General features: G+C 49.3%; 1 protein-coding gene across 14 annotated transcripts in view; it reads right to left on the minus strand.

The window, feature by feature from the left end:
* The window catches only part of MTSS1 (MTSS I-BAR domain containing 1), a 157,465-nt gene that overhangs the window by 20,668 nt on the left and 115,360 nt on the right, over window positions 1-21,437 (minus strand). For 8 of the 14 annotated variants that reach the window (XM_034668594.1, XM_019809858.2, XM_019809857.2 and 5 more), the window contains 4 exons: window positions 13,495-13,579; window positions 11,196-11,287; window positions 9,730-9,804; window positions 5,688-5,699 (listed from right to left, as the gene is read on the minus strand). In XM_034668594.1, the coding sequence (XP_034524485.1) occupies window positions 5,688-5,699; window positions 9,730-9,804; window positions 11,196-11,287; window positions 13,495-13,579 (264 nt within the window). The remainder of the gene's footprint in view (window positions 1-5,687; window positions 5,700-9,729; window positions 9,805-11,195; window positions 11,288-13,494; window positions 13,580-21,437) is intronic. The other 6 variants (XM_034668595.1, XM_034668598.1, XM_034668593.1 and 3 more) reach the window with 1 other exon arrangement.

Raw genomic sequence — 21,437 nt, forward strand, 5'->3', positions numbered from 1 at the left:
CAGAAGAACTTTCTAGAAGCCAACAAGCCTACAAGAGCTTCACAGTCTTGAAAGTCACGTCTTTAACGCGGTAAAAGGGCTGTGACCCATCAGCCTGCTCACCTGTGCCTAGTCCTGCACCTGAGGAAGAGTCAAGACCACTCCCACCCGTGTAAGGTCTCGATATATACAGCACATTCTTCCATCTTCCCTCGGCACGGGGAGAACGTGACCCCAGCGTGTAGCCCGACAGGACACCTAGCAGGCACCACTCAGCATTAACTGAGTCAAACATCAACGGAACCACCCTCCAGCTTCCAGCCGCGCTGATTTTGTGAGTGCCTGCTCCCCTCTTCTCCCACCCACCCCTTTCTCTGCAGACACTCTTGACTCAACTTTCAGGAGTCGGCTTGAGTGTTGTCTCCTCCTGGAAACCTTCAGCTCCCCCAAGGAAAACCCAGCCCCTGCCTCCTGTGTAAGCACCAGCACTTTCTTCATAACGAACTGTTGTCATGTTGTCATGTCAGAGTTGTCATAAGACATTAGTGTGTTGTCTCAGAACACAACGCAAATATACACACACTTGGTCTTTGCCCCGGTTCTTGGCACAGAACTTCCCCAAACCCTTGGAATTCCCAGAATGGCAGGAATGTCTCCATCAGGCTAACGAGGTGACAGGGAGCATAGGGGGCTAGATAGATAGCTTCAGGATGGGAGATGCTGGCCAGGAAAACCAACACAGGATTCGAGGTTTGAGCTTTCAGCCCCACCCCTGACCTCCAGGGAGGGGAGAGGGAATGGGCTTTCAATCACCAATGGCCAATGCCTAATCAATTGTGCCTCCATAATGAAGCCGGGGTAAAAACGTGAACAGCCGGTTTCAGGAGGAATTCCTGTCTGGGGAATATTCCGATGAGTTGGGAGGGTGGTACACCCGGGGAGGCACGGCCGTTCTGCACCCACCCTGACCCCACCACCCTGTGTATCTCTTCCTCAGGCTGTTCATCTGTATCCTTTAGAACAGACCAGTCATCCTAAGTACAGTGCTTCCCTGAGTTCTGGGAGTCGTTTTAACAAATTAGCAAACCTGAGGGGCCAGGGGACCCCCACTTGTGGCTAGTGACTGAAGTGGGGGTGGTCTTGTGGGACTGAGCCCTTAGCCTCTGGGATCTATGCTAACTCTGGGTAGGGTCAGAACTGGGTTCAGTCGTAGGCGTCAGACAATTGATGTTAGAACATAAATGCCTTTGCCACCCTGGGGACAGCTTGGGAGCAGAGGCCACTTTTGCTTCCTTAGCTGCCCATGGGGGCTAGCGGGGGGCAGGGGGGCACTCATACCCATCTCCCTCGATGGCTTGCTGTGCGGGGCTCATCACAGTCTCCCAGGAGGACGTTTATGAACAAGAGAGAGACCACCTGATGGGAACCAACTAGCCCCGTGAAAACCGAGGCTGGCTTGCAGCTCTAGCGACACAGACCGGCCGCGCACACACCCCCGCCCCGCCGCCGAGGAGGTGAAACCCACACTGTGCAAGAAATCAGTATTTCAAGCAAGCTGTTCTTTCAATTCTTGGCCTTTCCACTGGACTCCTCTTGTATCCCCTCCAGGCCACTGAAAACACCTCTCTTTTACCACAGCCTTTTTACCTCTCCCTTGGCTCCTGAATGCAGCTGCAGGGAAGCCGGGAGTTCCAGCCCATGACAACAGTTTCACTGTGCAAGGGACAGCTTGGCATTTCAGCTCCTGGGGTCAGCCATCCGTAACCAGAGCCACAGGCGAGGCCCCCGGTGAGCTGTCTGGGGGTGAGGCTTTCTCAGTGATCAGCTCTGCAAAGGAAGGGGATTCACAGCTCTGGGCCTCCGGGGGGGCGGGGTCTGCATGGCCTGTTTTTACCTACAATTCTTAGCTGTGAAATATGGCAAATGAATCCCCCCGCTTCTGAGGACCACCTGCTTTCTTCTCCAATGCAACAGCCCTTTGCAGGAGTTTCTCCAGGTTAAATTCCAACGTCTCTACTGATTTCAGGCAGGGACAGCCTTCCCGAATGCCACATAAGGTGTAAAAAGGAAAATTCATCACTCCTGCTTCCACCAAGGTGGAAGGAGTCAGGCTGTCCCAGGCTGTGCTTTTCCCCATCGGCCCGCTAGCCCTGGGCTTTGCCTCACAGGGCCGGCTGTGTCACCGCCGGCCATGTCACCTGCCGGCTGCTCCTTTCGCTCCTGCTCTGCTGCATGCTCTATCCGGTGTTTCCGAGGGCCAGAACCTCCGTCAGGCCGTCGCTCCCTAGTTACAAAGTCCTTCCCTGTCCATGTCACACAGGTTTTCCCATTAAGTAAGACTTGTACCCATTCAATTATTTCCTGCGTACTTAAATGTGTGTGCTCCTGGAATGCCTTCCCCAAGCCTGGGACAAAGCCGTGACTCAACAGCCTTCCCCACTGAGTTACAGTTGGATCCAAATCCCCAGACACATCGCAAGACTGCACCTGGCCAAACCACCTCCGAAGGCTGGAGCCATCACCTGCCCCCAACTTCAGAAGGAACTGTTCCAGCTTCCATTTCCACAGACAGCAATCATCTGTTCAGGCCCAAAGTAAGTACACTTTTACCATATGCTCTGGTGTGAGCGCAGACGGGGGAAGCAGCTGGACCACAGGCTAGCCCCCAACCACCTACGGCAGTATTTAGGAAGGACAGTGGCTGGGTTGTTGCTGTGCAGACTGCCCACACGTGTTAGTGAGGTGGTGACCGCAACGAGCAGTCAATTTCTAGGGCCAGGTCTTGGAACCTAGACACCCAGAAGCAGCCGGGCAGGGCAGGAGGGCCCCCTCGGCTCCATCCCGACTCCAGTGGCCCAGGAGGTCCTAAGGGGATGGCTACTCCGGGCGACTTTCAGAGGCACACCCAAGACACAGGCAGTGGACAGCCGTGTGGGGCTCCTCGTGCCAGCCACGCCAGCTTCTGAGCGGCTGGGTGTCTCTTGTGCTCAGCAGCTGGAACAGAGCAAGGAGGTCTTCTGCCCCGTGCCAGCCAAGAACACCAGGCGACCCACTAACAGCTCAGACTGTAGATTTATAGGTGGGAACCCCCTTAAGAGGGCTCCTAGAACTATCCCCTTCCAGAACCAAAGGCAGGGGTGGCTGGAAGAGACCCAAACCTGGACCCATCCAGTTTGTGCCACGGAGGAAGGGACAACGACCCACACTGACTGCAGGTCTCAGGGGCATTCAGAGAGTGGTTTCTGCCGGGTTTGTAGGTACAGAAGAAACAGGCGTGGGGATGTGCACATACGCCTGATGTGGCCATGGGACGCATAAACCACGCTCGTGGTGGAAGGCACTTGGCACTGCATGGGCGCTATGAAAGAGGGAGATGATGGTGAAGAAGACGTTTAGTCCAGTTTGGGGTCTGAGCAGAAACGAGGCCTAGTCATGGAACCATCTGGAGGCAGGTCGGGGTAGCCGGGGAGCTGAGGCTGAGCAAGGGGGGAATCCCTGTGGATCTCATATGGCCACAGTTCACCTGTGGGGAGACCGGCAGCCTCCTGAAAAGTTGACTCAGGGTAGCACACACACTTGCCCTCAGGGTGCCCCCTCGGGACATGGTCACCTTTGACCAGGATTCTGGTGCTCTCATCTAAAGGGTGACAGCCATATGTTGGCATATACTGTCCCCCCTCCCTTGAACATCTCTTGCCCTACTTTCTACCAGCTGACCCCTTCCTATCTTCCTATCACTTCCCCACCCCCAAGCTGAGCTGAGTTCCTCTTTCTTTGCCCACTGCTATATCTTTTGCTCACACTCCTCAGAGAGCTGAGCGCAGCACCGGATTAAACTAGTTGGTTTACTTCCACTAGAATCCCAATTCCTCGAGGGGGTGGCGTATCCCTGGCAGAATACATTTTGAATTGTAAATTACTTCCCTCATGGAGGCCCTGAGCCAAGCTCATGCAGGAACCCAGGGTTCACAAGGTAAATACTTCTAACTAGACCAAATGAGAGTTTCATTTATATTTTTTTCTCTCATTGAACCAGGACAATTTAACTAGCATGAAACTGTTAAAATGTAGATGTCCAGGTTCAAAAATGATTTAAACTTGTAAAAAAAAAAAAACTTAGGAGGGCTTCAAGCCGTACTGCTCTCTTATGTCTTTATGCCCAAGTTCATGGCTATGATTACATGTCACTATGGTTTAGCTTTTGGACCCTGCAAGATAAAGAAACAGAAGGAACTGTGGCAATTTCTCCTGAGAGGAGCAGAGTTTAAGTGACAGAGCCAAAGGGGGCTGTGTGGTTTCTTTCCTCATCCCCAACCCTACTGTCCATCATTCAAAGCAAATAAAATGCCCAGTTTGCTCCACAGATGGACTCACACCAGGCTCTTAGAAGGTTCTAGTAAAACTGTGTGATCGAAACGACACCTATTGTGCAGTTCCTTTTATATGAAACATCCAGAAGAGGCAAATCCATACAGACAGAAAGGAGATGGGTGGGTGTCCGGGGCTGGGGGCAGGGAGAATGGGGAGTGGCTGCTCAAAAGGCAGGGGGTGTCTTTTCGGGGTGGTGCAAATCTGGAATCAGACAGTGGTGATGGTCGCACAATGTTGTGAATGTACTACAAGCCACAGAAACGTACACTTTAAAGTGTGACTTTTAGGTTATATAAATTTTATCATAATAATATGCAAAAAAAAAGTGGCTGTCTTACCTTCCTCCCGAAAGTACACTAAATATTGTGAGTGTTTCACAATCACAACATTGAGGACTGGAGAAGATCATCGTTTATAAAGTTGGGGAACAACTAGGCCAATGTCGCCATGAGGGGAAACTGAGGCAGGGCCATGTCCTGTGTGAACAACAGTGGACCCTCTCGGCCCCCCAACTGTCATAGGAGACCCGGGCCATCTGGGTTTGTTGGAGATGACAGATTCCAATTCAAAAACCTCTCTGGAGCTGTTTGGTAAAAATGTTCTCCGAGAACACTCAGGCACACTCAAGGCAAGATAAACCACACGGACACCTCACAGACAGACCTTTCTGAGACAGAGGGATAGCACGAGACTCCAAAAGCAGATCTCCCAGAGAATGAAGTCCAACATTCAGTCGAGAAGAATCATTTGGGTTATTGAATTTGAAGATCTGATGCCTTTGAAATGAAACATTTCACAAACTCCACTGAAATAAGAAATACTTTTGATTTTTTTTAAACCACAAATTATTCATTTTGAAAAGCACTAGATGGTCCTAGGGAGACAGAGTTAAAGAAATTTTGCTAGCTTAATACAACCAAATCTGATTTGGGGATTATTTTGAGGGTTTATTTAGTGCAGTTCTACATGTTTTGTGACATAAATACACACATACATATATATACTCAGATATATATGTATGTATAAATATGTTTCTTTCCTGTGCAAATCACTCTGTATTTCTTTTTTCCATGAGTCTAATACTGAATTATGATGATGCAAGGGCCCTCAGGATGTTGGGCTAACCCGTGAAAGGGCCAAACACCGAAGAAAGAAAATGATTAAAACACACACACACACGATTTTCTTAAAGTTATGGCAAATTAAGTAGGCACAACTGATTACTCCGAGCTGGCAGGAAGACTTGGGCAACTAGCATAGGTCTGGACAACCACGGAAAGCCCACAGCAAGGACCACATTGTGACCAGCCACCAGAGAGTCGGGATGGTAGACTTACCCAGAGCGTCCACTGGCGGGGGGCGCACGGTGAGAAAGTGCAGGATACACAATTGACACAAAAAGGAAAATAATAAAGTCAAACTGGGATTCGAGCAGCAGTCTTACCTTCCTTTCATGTGTTACACAGTCCGTGGCTTGCCACCAGATTTTCTATCGGGGCAATTAAACCCACCTCCACTGAGAGCTGTGCACTGATGGTCCCTTTCTTCCCTGACTTGCTAACACTTTTCTTTCTCCTCTAAACACAAACCTTCCTCGTTAGCAAGCATCACCCCCTAGAGATCACGGCACAGTTTCTAAGAAGAGAGATGAAGACTATATTCCCCAAAGAAGCCAATTAAGATGCTTTACCAAGAAAATCTTTCAAGTATAATTTATTATAACTTAAAGAGTAATCAGGGAAACCCAGGAAACAAAATTTAAGCTGGGGTGAAAAATGAAAAAAAAATAATAAAGTTAAAATTTTAGTAGAAGAGCAAATAACGTGCTTGTCTGGACCTCTGTGAGTCTGTTTATTAGGGTTACAGTATTCGCTTTTCCCAGCCTCTGGTCAAAAATGACAGATTGAACTACTGAAACGTCAGGCTCAAGGGTTAATACAGTAAAACGCTCCAGTTTTAGCAGCCTCAAAGAAAGTCCTGATAAGCTTTCAGTAGTTACAGATGGAAACAGAAGGTTTGACCATAATTAATTTTTACATTTAAATTAATAGTGTACGGGAGCTAATTAAATAAGAAGTAAGGCTGCGGACTTTGTACAGTAAGATGGCAAAAGCAAGCAAAGAACAGAACATGTTTCCCACATTCCATCCACGCTCACTTGCCCAGTGAAGTTTCGGCCAGCTCCGGAACTTGAGCTGACATCAAGCAGCCGGGCCTGACAAGAACTCATCGGATGCCTTCTAGAGCTCGGGCTAGTGCGTCAGCTCCATGCCACGTCCCTACCTTCCCACTGCCTTGGTCTTCTCCCCGCTGCCTGTCAATCAGGCTGGCTCTGCCCTGGGTCCTAACCCTGGGCATCAGCCTGGAACTTCTCCGAGGGCGGGTACCATCTCTGCAGCCCCCAACATCTGCCTAGCGTTGACTCTTGGTAGGTGTTCGGTAAACCTGCCTTCCACTAAAATAGGTACACTCACCCACAGCTGGAGCAGATGCCACCTGTTTTAAAATGGTTTTGAGATAAAATCTAGCCAAATCCCCCAAAAAACATTCGAAGTTTTTTTTGATGGTAATATTTAAATACCTTTTGATTATAAAGTACCACTGTCTTTATTATAGAAAAAAAAAAAAAGAGTCCAAAAAGTGTGTGACAAAAGGTGATATCTGCAGAGTAAAAATTAAAGTAAATTAGTCACATACAAAAATGAGGTCCCATTATGTCTGCCTATGTCAAAATTTTGAAAAGGAGAGTCAGAAGGGTTTTTAGATCAAAGATCACAGTTTTTTAAAAAGACAAGGCAGAAAGCTGCTTGGTGATCTCCTGAAAACACATGAAAAGGGAATTGGTTATCAGACTCAGTTCTATCAGGACAAAAAAAAAAAAGTATCTGCACATGGGTCTATTTTAACACATCGTGTAAATCTCAGAAGAAACTACCAATGCTTTATAAGCCAAGAGTCCAGGAAGCCACCACCTGTGGGAGGTGATGCAGATGCCTCTAGAGGAATTCTGGCCGAGAGGGAGAGAAACTTCAGGTAACCAGATCCCAAATCACTGGAAGCCTCAAAAAACCAGATTTCTGCTGGCCCTTAACTTGTAGCATTCCCGCTGTATCCTCAGGCTATCCACCTTCCAGGAGGGCACTCCTACATAAACAGTCAGAATGAGGACTCTGGTGCCTTCTAGAAGGTTCCATTGCACCCCAGACATACACGAATGTGTGCGCTCGGTCAAAAAAAACGCACTTATAGATTTTAGAAAAAAAATTTTTTGTAAAGGAAAAGAAAGAAAACTGTTTTCTGGTTGTACTCCGGACTAACTAGAAAATCAACTGGAACATTCCAAGCAACTGATCTGACTTGGTGCATGTGCATGTACATAACTACACCACCATGGCCACCTTGTCTGGAAGGATGTGGTGCCTGACAATACCAGCTATGTGGCTAGGGCTGAGAGAGAATGCTTCCAGAAAGCCCTGGTCATAGCCTCCGTTCTCTGCCTTCAGGCCCAAGTGCTCCATGAAGCCTCACAACCAAATGCCAATTATACTGAGTCCTGGGACCAGAAGCGTCTTTTCATGTTACACAGTCCAGCACCCTAGGCGTCCTGAATCTTTCTCTCGGGCGCCTTGATGGGGAACTCATTATCCTCTCTAGGCAGTCTGAGCCAGTGCTTGGGCAAGTCTAATTGCCAGAAACTTCCTTTTGTGTTGCACTGCAATCAACCCATCAGGCTTTCCCTGTAGGTCCAAATTCTGCTAATTGGGCAATGCCAGGGACTTTGAGTGACAGATGAGGACTATTTCAGCCTCCGTGCAGAATTCAGATAAAAGGATTATCACTGCAGCCAAGAACTTAAGGCCTCTGGAAAGAGAACTCTGGAACAGCTAAGGGAAAACAGATACTTTTTATTCCCTCATCCTTTTTACCAAACTTCCCCAAACCTTTCCCAACCTGTGAGTGTCTTCCCTGGGCCTTCCTTCCAAATCCCTTTCATCTCAAAGCTGCCAAGCTGTCAACAACATGGAAATGAGTTCTGAATTTTTACCAGCCAGCTCTCGACCCCAGATTCGATGGAAATGATGGCCGTTTTATTTATAAGCATTTACCTCCAGACTCACTAAAATGTTACTGGCTGCAAACCCTGTTACTTGTCCAATGCTAGCTCCCAGGTGCGCTGCGTATTCGAAAAGCACCAAGACCAAGAAAACACATCCAAAACAAATAAGTGTAAATCTCAGAAGAAACTACCAATGCTTTATAAGCCAAGAGTCCAGGAAGCCACCACCTGTGGGAGGTGATGCAATACTGACAGAAAATCTGGTTATGGGTGAAAATTCTCCTGCCCTTATCGTGAAATGGTTTTATGGTTTTTATAAGAACTGGGAAGACATTTTTGAGAAATGTCAAAGCTTAAAAAAAACTTTGTCCAGTCCTTGCCCCCCTCCCACCAAACTATTCCATCTCTCTGAATGTATTTTCTTCTAATTCCAAATAAGAACTGCCCATTTAGGAAAAGAGGAAATTTGGTTTTGGGTGTTTCTACCTAAAAATTGTCCCAAACAAGCATTAAACACAGAGCAGCCTTATGGGAAAAACAAAAACATTTTATCAGTTGTAAGACAACAAATTCAAAAAGCTGGTACCAAGAAGAATATAGTCTGGAAAGAATGTCACTTTCTCAATTTCGAGTCCCTAGATTTTAGGTCTTAGGAATACGTCACAAATGCTTGCAAAGTGGACGTAGCTAGATTTTTCTCTGCACATTCCCAGTCCATACTGGAAGAGCAGAGCTGGGTCACGGATCTGACCGGGGGCCAATGTGTGGACGACAGTATGCAGGGAGGTGGGCAGAGGGCCACACTACCCCAGTCTGGTTTTCCCTACAGAGCCCCGGCACTCACAAACACCATGAAAAATCTCTCTACACAGCACAGGCTCCCGCTGCAGCCATTTCTAACATTCTTACAAGGCTTAATAAAGGGTTTCGGAGATTATAGGCTGTGAAAGATGGAGGAGAAAAGGACATAATTTCTGTAATAATTACTGGAGGACATTTGCATGAAGGCTTTTATGCATTATCCCAAGGCTTCCAAGAAATTTATAGGTTTCATTACAACGCACAATAGGCATGGAAACTGTCAAATTCTGGAGACAAAGGTGGGGGGAGGGAACAAGTCAAGTACAACTTTGCAAGGGCCTCAAATTAATAGATATTCTGCACTCGAGAACTTTAATTCAGATGGATTCTATGTGCTCCTGCTCCCCAGGGCCGTCACATGCAACAGAGTCTGAATCGAATGCTTTCTGCTTCAAAGACAAACCAAGCACGTGCCCATTTCCCCAAAGTAACGCTATTAATGGCAGAATTTGTAGAGTTACCTTTTTTTGCTTTCTTCTGCAGTTTCAGTGTATCCGAGGACTTCTTTTTTATCTCTTGGCGAGCTTTCTTATATTCTAAGAGAAAGCAGAATATTGAATCATTTTACCGCTTTGCTCCATGGAAAATATTTTAAGGACCAGCCATTACTTTCATCACAGAAAGCAGAAATGATGACATGCAATAAAGAGCTTTATCCAGGACGCCCTATGATAACAATCTCACGTGACATTTGACAGTGCAGGGGTTATTAGCATGAAAAACCACAAAATGCACCTTGGTCTTTTCCTGATAGTATTCACTTGTAACAGCTGTGAAGAAAGACATCATTTGGGGATATTTCACTAAAAGTGAAAAATCCACAATTTCTCGGCTCATGTATCAGGAAATTGAAAAATACGATTTGCTTTCCCAAAGGCCCAAATTCGCAGCGCTTTGCTGAAAAAAGAATGCATGTGGCAAGACACTGGCTAGATGTTGCAGTTCAGCAAAGAGCACCCGAGACCAAAGCATGAGCGATGGGATGGCATGCGGGAAAACTGGGAAAGGTCCAGCAGTCTTAGCCTTACTCCCACACTCACACCAAGGCCAGCACTGGACCCCGAGGAGGGGCAGCCCATGTATACACCACGTCCTCCCAACAATGACTTCCTCCTCCCCACCAGTCTACACCTGCTCCTGGACTTCCCATTTCTGTTGCTGGTGCCTCTGTCAACCAGACACGGACATCTGAGATGACAACAGCCTCTGACACCTCTCTCCTCCTCTGCTGCCCTCATATTCAAGTAACTGCCCACTCGGCCAGTTCCCTCGCACCTTTCCGGATGCTTCCCTCCCCCAAGCCCCATGCCACCACTCAGAGTCATGTGCTCCTGGGATCTGCTGTTCGCCAACCCTTCCTTCTGGCTTCTTCCCGCCTCTGATTTCCCCATATGCCTTTCCTCCCCAGCACTCACTGCAGGTCATATGCTCTTTGGAGCAATGTCTCCTGCCCCTTCCATGCTGCCAGCATCCCCAGCCTTTGGGTCCAGGAAGACCAGCTCAGGAGGTGTCTGTCTGGACCACTCTTACCCCCAGACCCTGGTACACGAGGTGCTGAGGCGCATCTGTGGAAGCATATTCCAGAGAGGGTGGCAGTTCCAGGCAGGAGACCCAAGGTTAGCTTCTCCCATTAAAAAGCTGGCTTTCAAACTGTGCCGAACGCCTCATGTGCCCATCTCTGGTATTGAAGCCTACTATTACCATTCACATTTCATTCACCTGATCCCAACTGATACCACTGAGGGCCTGGGCCATCCGCCACTGAGGGAGTTTCATGAGTCTTTATCCTGCAATGCTGACATGGGAGAAGTGGGACCAGAGGGGGCCCTGAGGGGAACACCAGCAGGGATACATGGCAGCAGCTGGCAGCACGCACAGCTCTGCTCAGAGTGCGCACTACCACACAGCAGACAGCCTGTCCCTATACCTTTTGCGTGGTCTTTATCCAGCTGGTTGGCCACTTTCTTCCATTCTTCCATCTGTTCTTGAAGTGGGTTTATCAGACAATCGATTAAAGCACTTTTACCCAAAAAAAGAAAGAAAAGGAGAAATTAAACAGATACATTCTGTTGTGAAGATTTATACTTGATTGTCAAAACTACCTAAACCATGATAATTGGGTACAAACCGAGGCAGCACCTGAGTCCAATTTCACATCCAAATCCCCCCATTTCATAACCACCTTATTCTGCTCTCCAGTGACTGGTAGGAGGCCGTCAACGTGACTGGATGGAGCGAGTCCTCTTCTCATTTCCCGTTTATATTCTCACTCTTGCGTTCACAAGCATGGTTGCAGACCCGTGGGGCCACCCCGCTGGCTGCACCCCAGACTTACTGCCTGACAGAAACCTGGCGGGTGGGACCCCAGTATTACCACTGTTTTAATAAGAGCCACATGATTCTATGTGCATTCAGGATTAGAAGTCATGAGGAGAGGACAAAATGAAACAAGACAAACCCAGAGAGGGAGAGAAACCGTAAGAGACTCTTAATCATAGGAAACAAACTGAGGCTTGCTGGAAGCGTGGAGGGTGGGGGGATGGGGTCACTGGGTGATGGACATGGGGAGGGTATATGTTGTAGTGAGCACTGGGTATTATACAAGACTGATGAATCACAGACCTGTACCCCTGAAACAAATAATACATTATATGTTAATTATTGAATTTAAATTTACATTTTAAAAAAAGTCATGAATGTAGACTAACTGCGGACAGCCTGGAGGAGGAAAAGCTGAACGGCCACCTTCTGGATCAGAGCAGCAAAGGCATCCCCAGGTACGGCCCTTCATTTTGTGCATGGTCCCCAGGCGGCTCCCCACACAGAGGAACCGAGCAAGGCGTGGACCCCCAGAGTTTCTGTCTGTGTAACGGAAGGAAAATGGACACGTTCCTACATCACAGAGATGTTGTGGAAACATTAGCAAGTGCCCATAAATCGTTCGAATTGCACTGGTGAGAATTACTCTGAAGGTGTTCTCCGACTACTTTTTGATCGTGCACTTCCTGAAAATCTTTAAGTTCTTGGTACAATTCCCTCGTTTCCTCGTCAGGGTCTCCCCTCCCTCATACACATGCCAGCCATCAACACAGCTCACTTGCTTCTTTCTTCCGGGTCTCTGTTCAAATTGTCCCTCTGAACAGACTCACTCCGTAACCACCCAGTGTCGAACAGTGGCCACCTATCTCCTATCCCATGGATTTCACCTCGTGGCATCTCCGACCACCTGACGTTGCGGCAGGTGTACGGTGTCTAGAGCGTAAGCCCCATGAGAACAAGGCACGGTCCTGCTCGCTGCTACAGCCCCCACACCTTGAGACAGTGCCTGGCACACAGCAGGTGCTCCATAAACGCTGGCTGTTGAAATGGTGTCTCCTCATCCCTAAAATGGGGTGGGGTACTGCAAGACTGGCCTGCAAATAAACCCGGATGCCAAGTGGGAGAGGAGGCGCGGCACGGTCTGGGAGCGGGCAGGAGGGGAGGCGGGCAGATGGCATCACCTGCCACCCACGTGCTTTCTGCTGGAAATAGGCGGGCATTCCAAGGATTTTCACAAGCACCCCACTTTATAGCAGCCAAGATTCCAGCGCCTGAGCGGCCAGTCCAGGGTTCCAACCCGGGCCTACCTGTCTCTAAGACCAGGCACTTCCCACCGTGTTCTTCCACCTCCCACGGTGGCCCGGCCAGGAGAGTCAGAGCCCTTCCCTTCAGCAACCCCTCACACAACTTGCGATCCATAAAGCAGATGGTCTGATCTGCTTGGAAGAATGTCCCCCCTCACTAGAACACTGGTGACTCCAAATCCCCACAGTCAGACAGATCAGAGGCTGGAGCACGGAGGGCTCCATCGCTGCTGCTGTCCTCCGGGGGGTGGGTGGAGAGGATGCCCATAGGGAACAGAGGAGCCGCACGTGCCTGGCTCCCCAGCACCGCGGCTCCCCTTGACGGTGGAGCACGGCCCTCATGCTGGCAGGGGTCCAGGAGAGACCCAGAGGAGCACAAAGTGGGGTGCGGGCTCCACGAGGGTGGGGACCTGCGCTGTCTGGTTGTCCACTGCACCCCCAGCACCCAGACCAGAGCCTGGCACGCAGCAGACAACCCACTTGTTCAGTGAGTGAGCAGCGTGACGGGCTGTGGGCATTTCAACATCACGGGGAAAGAAATGCTGCTTTGGGCTGGTCACTGCCCCTTCCCCGGAAACCAGCAAGGGCCACTGAGATCCTCACCTCGAAAACTGCCTGAGCTTGGCTTCTATGCTTCTGTGCCGCATGCACATCCTGGTCAGGGCGGAGCCAATCTCCCTGGTTCCACCTGAGAAAGAAACACAGGCGATGCTGAGCACAGGAGACAAGCTGGAATCACGGAAATCTTGAAAAGAGCATGAAATCATCTGAAAAGAAGCCGGATTTCATCACGGGGTAAAACCCAAGCCACTGCCTCTCGTCAGGCGTGTGTACCTGCGAGCGCGCGCGCGCGCACACACACACACACACACACACACGTAAATATATATGGTGACACATTTTTCTCTAATCACCAAAATAAAAGGTATCTTTACTATATACAATGCCCAGTAATACTTTGTCTTCTGATTTTCTCGAAATGCCGCCTGTGACCCAGAAACTGATTTTACAATCCACTCGCAGATCATGACCTGCAACGTGAAAAATAATGTCCCAAGGAAGATGATCAAAATAGTATCTGATATTTAAGGAAAAGCTGTTGTTTTGTTCTGTTTTGTTTTGCTTTCCACTTCTGGCAAATAATCCCCGTAGCATTATTTAGAACAGCTAATAAGGTCACTCTAGCTATTTCAAGACACATAGTCTAGAAGGCAAATCATTCGGAGACTAGCGAGGCCAAAGCAAAATGAAATAGGGGAGTGTTTTCTAAAGGGTTTGGGTAACTCTGTTGAAAGAGGTCCTCAGACTCAACAAAAGTCAAAGTAAGCTGTAATTCAGTTTGATTTTCCCGAAATTCTGGTCATACTGCTCCCCTTGGGCACACACTCTTTAAGATTATTTGTGAAGTTCCCCTCCTTTCCCCTCTTAGAAACAATGCCTGAGTCAGCACTTAGCTGGGTGTGGGGGAGCACACTGCAGCCACAGATGGTAATTCAGCGTCAAACACTGGAAAGCTCAATTACAAACGTTATGAACATACTAGAACTCATGAAATCGGCGGGGGGGGGGCGTCAAATAAAGCACTATTTTTCACAGACAAGGCCTTCAAGGGAAAGCTGCAGGCATTTACGGTAGGTTTAACCAAGCCAAGTTAACAGGAAAGAAAAATGCCCTCCCTTATTAGTACTGGTGACATTATTATGGTTCACGTCTCCCCCTCTGCCTGTTCTTCTAGAAACACCAATGTGCTAATTTCAGTTCCTCTTATTTTCCATTTTATTCTGCAAAACTAACAGGTTCCAGAACCAAAAAAAAAAAATTAGTGATAATAGAAATATGTATTAAATATTAACATTTCTATATATCCTGTTTTAGACTGAAAAGAGAAGCCTTCTAGAACAATTCCCCTGCTCCTCCAAAACACGGCTTCTCGGCCTGAATACTACTGATGTGTGGGGCCGAATGATTCTTTGTTGGGGGGTGGGGGTGGGGGATCCTGTACATTGTAAGATGGTTAGCTGCATCCCTGGTCTCGACCTTCCACGAACCGGTAGCAGCTCCCCGATCTGTGACTCTAGACATGTGTCCAGACAGTATAAAGTGTTCCCTGGGCCGCAAAAACCCAGTTTATGAAGCACTGTTGTAAGAAAACTGAGCAAGAGCTAAAGGTAACCTGAGGCTGGGCAGAACCAGCCAGGAGTCTTGGTAAAATGTCACCCTTTAGCCCCTGGCACCTGCAGCCTCTCCCGGGAGTCAAAAGCCACCTGGGCATCCCCATCTACTGCCACTCACCATTCTCCACCAGGGGTGACCAGTAGAGGGCACTGTCTGCACGCACACTGTGTGCCTCCTGGGCTCTGTTCAGGTCCTCCCAAGCTTTTACTGCTTAGGAGCAAAGATGAGGAACACTTTATCCCCAGGGAAGTGTCTCCCATTTTTCCTGGGCCTTCATTTGATTAAAAGCTAATAACCTGGCCATGCGAGGAAGCTGGCACACTTATGCACTGCTGGAGGGAGTGTGAACTAGTCCTTTTGTGGAGGGGAATCTGGCGGTGTCCATCCAGGAAAGCCTTTAAAAACAAGTCCCCTCTCTAACACGGCACTTCTATTTCTAGAAATTTAACCAGAGAAAACAATTAAGGACGAGAGCAAATCCTTTCACAGGAAGACAGTCCTCGAAACGCTGCTGACAACAGTAAAAACTGAAGGCAGAATCCCATTCTGGGGAGCAGGGTAAAGAGAGCGTAGAACACAGACCCACGCTGCAGTGGCGTGCAGTCAGCCACGGGGCAGGCGGGAGCTGCTGAAGGTCGTGGGAAGGCGCGCCAGCCGAACAGAGCTCAGGCTGTGCCAGGCCCAGGGAGAAGTGCTGTCCGTGCGCACACAAACTCCCTCAGCGCCCGAGACACTCCTGGTACTGCTAGCACAACTACATCTCCATTTCGTAGACAGGAAAAGTGCCTTATGGACTTTGTCCAAGTTCACACTGCTAGTGAGCGGGGTTCCAACCCAGACCGAGCCCCCAGAGCCTCTACGTGTCACCACTTCGCATGTGGCTCTGACTGCGGAGGAAGGTAGGGCAGGGGCAGAGCCAAGGGCCTAGAATGAATACTGCTAAATTCACTTAAGCAACATGCCCTGAGGGGCGTTAGGCCTTTAAAGACTGGCTCTCAAATTCTGGCTGTGGAGCCTAGAAATGTCGAACTGGTACCAGAGGACTGAGCTCCCATCCTTGCTAAGCTACCGCCGAGGGCGCAGTCGTGGGCGGCTGCTTCACGGATAACCCATGCCTCAGTGTCCTCGAAATAGACTTGGAAAAGATCACTCAAGATCGGTTCCCTCACCCCATCTCTCTGCTCCATTATTTCTGTGACCTTGCCAGACATTTTCCATAGATGGCCACCAGTCACGTGCCACCCCCAGGAAAGCCGGAGGCTTCCCAGAAACAGCTGACCTATGGTACGGTAACCAGCAGTTTCTAAATGGGCTGCATGTGCTCACTGCTGGGCCCCCGCAGCCCAGGAAAGCCTGAGAGGGGAGGAAATAAAAACCGCAAAGACAACTTGCAAACAGCAGCGTCTCTGTCCAACTGGCACAGGGCAGGAGACAGGCGGTGACCTCCTCCACGGACCCCGCGACCCGTCCGCTGGAATTACTGCTGATCGCAGCAGCATGGGGCACCCTAAAAATAGCTCTATCCGTGAATGTGCTTAACATCTTATGCTCTTCCTGACCCTTGCTAAAACTTACCAAAAAAAAAAAAAATCAGAAAGTTTAAAAAAGCTTCAGAGGAAACTGGCTTTAGCTACAAAGACAGAGCAGACATCTGGAAGGGCTCCGATTTGACAGTGAGAATATTTATGGAATCAAATGGCTGGCTGAGACACTCAGCAGCTTGTGAGTGAGGACAAGATCTTACTTGTTTCTGGATTCCCCACACCCAGCACTGTGCTGAAGGAAGGAGCCACCATCTACCATTCTGAGAGCCAATCACCAGGCTGGCAGGCCTCTACCTGGAGGCAGGACCAGGGGCTGGGTCTGTCTTTTGTTGAATCCATAAATCTTTGTGTATCTTCTGCGTACACACTATAGAATATTCAAAATAAATACAAGCGTCTTGTCTTAGGAAAGGTCTAGACTGACGCAAGGTCAATCTAAAGAAACAATGGTATTTTCACTTCCTATTGTTTTTATAATACATTACCACAAACTAACTGGCTTAAAGCAATACACACTTATCGTCTTACAGTTCTGCAAGTCAGAAGTCCGAAATCTGTTTTACTGGGCTAAAATCAAGGTGCCAGGAGGGCCGTGTTCCCTCTGGAGGCTCTAGGGGCAAATCTGTTCCTTGCCTTTTCCAGCCTTGAGGGGCTGCCTGCATCCCTTGGCTTGCAGTCTCTTCCAGCAACTTCAAAGCCAGCAGCTTAGCATCTTTTCTCTTCTCTGACCTCTGCACAGTCCTCACATCTTCTCCAACTGATCGTCTACCTCCTTCTTATAAGAACACTTGTCAATACACAGACCCAGCTGGATAATCTGGGATAATCTCCCCGTCTCAAGATCCTTAACTGACTCACAGCGGCAGAGCCCCTTTCGCCTTGCGCTGTGGCAACACAGTCAGGGGTCCCGGGGATGAAGATGGAGACCCCTTTGGGGAGGGCACTGTCCTGCCTGCCAACACCGCATAAGAGTTGCTCATTTGGAGAGTGCCATGGGCCTCCTGTGCGTCCCCCGAGCACCAGGAAGCAACCCGCTGCTGCAAGAGTGCGGTCTGGGCAGCTGCTGCCGAGCGACGCAAATATACATCAGGGCAAAAATCTTAATTCTTTCCAACGTGGCACATATAAGAACTTTCTGCCGAAACAAGCAAAGGTTTTTATAATAGCGTAGCACAGAATCAGTCGGGGATGAATTGCAAAGGACACAAACGGTGGAAAAAAAGAAGTGCAGAGGCTAGACCATCAGAGTATGAATGCTGGGGCAGACGCTGTTTTGCACCTGAAGACACTTAAAAATTCCACAAATGCTCATTGAGGGTTGCCCCCGTTTCCTAGGGCTGCCGTAACAAAGCACCCCAAACCAGCTGGCTTCGAACAACAACGATTACTGTCTCACACTTCTAGGGGCCTGAAGTCTGACAGGAAGGTGTGGGTAGAGCCGTGCTCCCCAGAAGCCCACAGGGGAGAATCCTTCCCGCCTCCGCCCAGCTGCTGGCGGTTACAAGCAGCCCTTGGCTTGTCGACGCATCACTCCAGTCTATCTTTGTCGTCGAGGGGCAGTCTCCCATTGAGTCCATCTTCACAGGAGCACCTGGGAAGCCATTCCCATCTCTGCATGTCTCTGTGTCCACATTTCTCTCTTCTTATAGAGACACCAGCTATACTGGATTGGGGCCACCCTCATGACCTCACCTTAAATTGATTACACCTGCGAAGACCTCATGTCCAAATAAGGTCACATTCACTGCTACTGGGGTGTTAAGATGTCGACCTACTTCTTTGGAAGACTCAGTGGACCCCGTAATAAGGATCTACCATGCAGCAAGAACTAAAGTGATTCCAAAGCAGACTGGTTGGGGGGATAGCTAGGAAATGGTGCAGCAACACTGTGGGGTTGGTATTACTGTCCCCATTTTATAAATGGAAAAACGGGAGCTCAGGTGGGTGAACTAACTTGCTGAGGGCCACAGGGCTGGGAAGTGGGAGAGATAAGCTCCAAGCCCCACTTTTACTGACACCCAAAGGCCCTTTCCCACTATGACAAGCTGGAGACATTCCCAACTGAGGACAAGGAGGCACATTAAAGGCACAAACAGAATGCAAACAGTTTTATGCCATTTGGGGGACAACAGGGGAAAATAAGGAGACACTGAGCCACAGTCGTTCCCCCCAAAAGTCCGACAGGGCTACGCTCTTCAGACTGCAACTTGCCACACGGTGGCTCTGCAGAAGAGACGGGACAGTGGCATGCATCTAGTGTCCTTATCTGTCCCTCCACGCCGCCTCACTGGCAGGCAGCTTCCGTCTCCCCACACAGCGGGGGACTAATGCACCGGCCATGGTGGGGTCTCTGGCGTGCAGGTGGCCAGCGAGGGCTAAAAAGCTGGTCTGTCGGGCCCAGCTTCTGCGGCAGGAAGGGGGCAGGGGGAGGGGGAAGCAGGATTTAAGCAGCGCCCGGACCAGAGCACAGGGCCACAATAAGTCACTCTGCCTCTGGAGGCCCTCCGAGGGCTCAAGTCGGTGGGAGCCTCATTAGCAGTCAGAAAGAGCCAATGGACAGGGGAAGGCTCTCTGAAGACTCTGCAGGAGCGGGGTCAAAGGGACAGGATCGCTCACCTACTGCAGGGGCTCTCGACCCCAGCACAGCTCACGTCTTGGACCAGATCCTTCTCTGTTGTGCAGGGCTGTTCTGAGCACAGCGGAGTGTCCTGCAGCATCCCTGGCCCTCTGGGTGCCAGCAGCACGCCCCAGGTCAGGATGACCAGAAATGTCTCCTGACATTGTCGAATGTCCCCTGGGGGGCAGACTCGCCCCTGTTGAGAGCCACCAGCCAAGGGGAACAGTGACCTTCTCCCACAAGGACAGCTCTCTGATCTGGGCACTGGGCCTGGAGAAGCCACAGCTGACATCATCCCCGGGATGGCAGCGGCCCTGCAAACACACACTTCAGCCGCTCCAAGAGGCGAGCTCGCTGCCCACCCTTGGCTTCCTGAGCACAGAGGTGACAGGCACCCCCTGTTTGTGTGAGGAAGGAACAACTCCACTGCCATTAGAGAAACATTAATTCCAACACACAGAGTGGACATTCTCCACAAGGTCAACAGGGCACTGACTCCCTCCCCGACAGCCCTAGGGACACATAGATTCCACCAGGGCTAGCTTATGTTCCAGGGTAAATACCAGAAGGATTCACATAGCCATGAAAGAGGGGCAGAGAAGAGCCCGATCCCAGGCACAGAAGATCTACCGCCAGTGGTTAGGAAGAGCTCCTTCGTGGGACCGACACAGGCTCAGAGGAACAAGGGCAGCAGAATATGAAAGTGACCTCTAGCCACTCAACAGCTCGTGACTTTTGTCTGGACACAGGCCAGCGAGGCACTGACCACCCCACGGTGTCTCTGAAGATCGGTGACACCGGACATTACCCTAGCCCAGGCAGGTGTTCCATCCTTGTGCACACAGATGCATGCAATTGCTTCCTGCACCCACCTGGTTAAAGTTTAAGAGATCTAAGAGGGGCGGCCATGTGTGGTTCCCAGGCACACAACCACCAAACACGCCAGATACACCACACATACCAAGTAAGACTGTAGGTTGCCCCTGTGACATATTTTTATCAGGAACCTTTTTCCAAAGCATATCTGTCTTATCCACACCAGACCTTACCTGTTGTGGTATGTGACCCCCGTCCCCTCCCCCACTGACCTCAAAAGAGTTCTGGGGGCCCCTTCCCAGCTGTATTCCCCTCCCCACCGTGCCACATACCTGAGTGACATGCGGACCCCATATAGCCTGCAGGCCACGGAGCTCCCACAGCCACACGCTCACTGTGGCTGATCTGGAGTTGTGGCACCAGCCCCCTGCCATCTCCCGAATTAACATGGGGATCAAGAAGAAAAGCGATAGAGCCAAAGGGTTAAGAGCCAGGCTTTGAAGTGAAACAATGTGGATTCAAAGCCCAGCTCCCCCACTCACTAGCTGTGTGACCTCGGGAAGGGTCTAACTTACTTAGACTCAAATGTGGATGACTGTATTCTAATAAACAGTAGTGCCGGCTCGTGTTTCGGGTCTCTGTTGCACACATCACACCTAAAACACATCACCTATGATTCAGAGTTTGGGCTTCTTGTGAAACAGCCTGAGTATCTCAGATTTTTTATAGTCTTGTCCCTGATCTTTCACGATTGCCTCATTCGTGTGCCATTTGATGGCAATATTTCTTTTTAAAAGCAACTTGCTTCTATCCCATATTTTAAGCATTCCATTTATTTCGTAGAGATAACCAATCTTGATTTTACACTCATATTCAAAGGATTTACATACCTTATAATTAAATAATTTAATAATGGTCCATACTGTGTGGCTATGAGAGAAGCCTACCAGCTATGAACTTACTAAAGGCAGGGGTTGGTACAGTTTCTAGAGAAAGAGCACTGGTTACATCAATGGGCCAATTAAGTATGGCACGTATTGCATGGTGCACTGGGTGTTATACGCAACTAATGAAGCATCAAACTTTACATCGGAATCTGGGGATGTACTGTATGGTGATTAACACAATATAATAAAATAAAATTAAAAAAAAAAAAAAGTATGGCTCTGGTGTGGCAATAATCAGCCAAGTCCTACGGGAAGGCGGAGGCCAGAGTAACTCTGGCCTGGCTGGAGCAACTGCCCGCATCAATGTGCCAGCAACCAGAGGACAGCCCTCACTTCTCCCACGTGGAATATGGCCCTTCTCCAAGGAGCTGCCTGAGGAGAACATGGAAGGCAAGTTAACAGCACAAAGGGCGTTTTTCTGTGAAAGCCCGGATCATCCCTTCTCTC

This window comes from Ailuropoda melanoleuca, chromosome 9 (genome assembly GCF_002007445.2).
Source record: "Ailuropoda melanoleuca isolate Jingjing chromosome 9, ASM200744v2, whole genome shotgun sequence".
Lineage (NCBI taxonomy): Eukaryota > Metazoa > Chordata > Mammalia > Carnivora > Ursidae > Ailuropoda > Ailuropoda melanoleuca.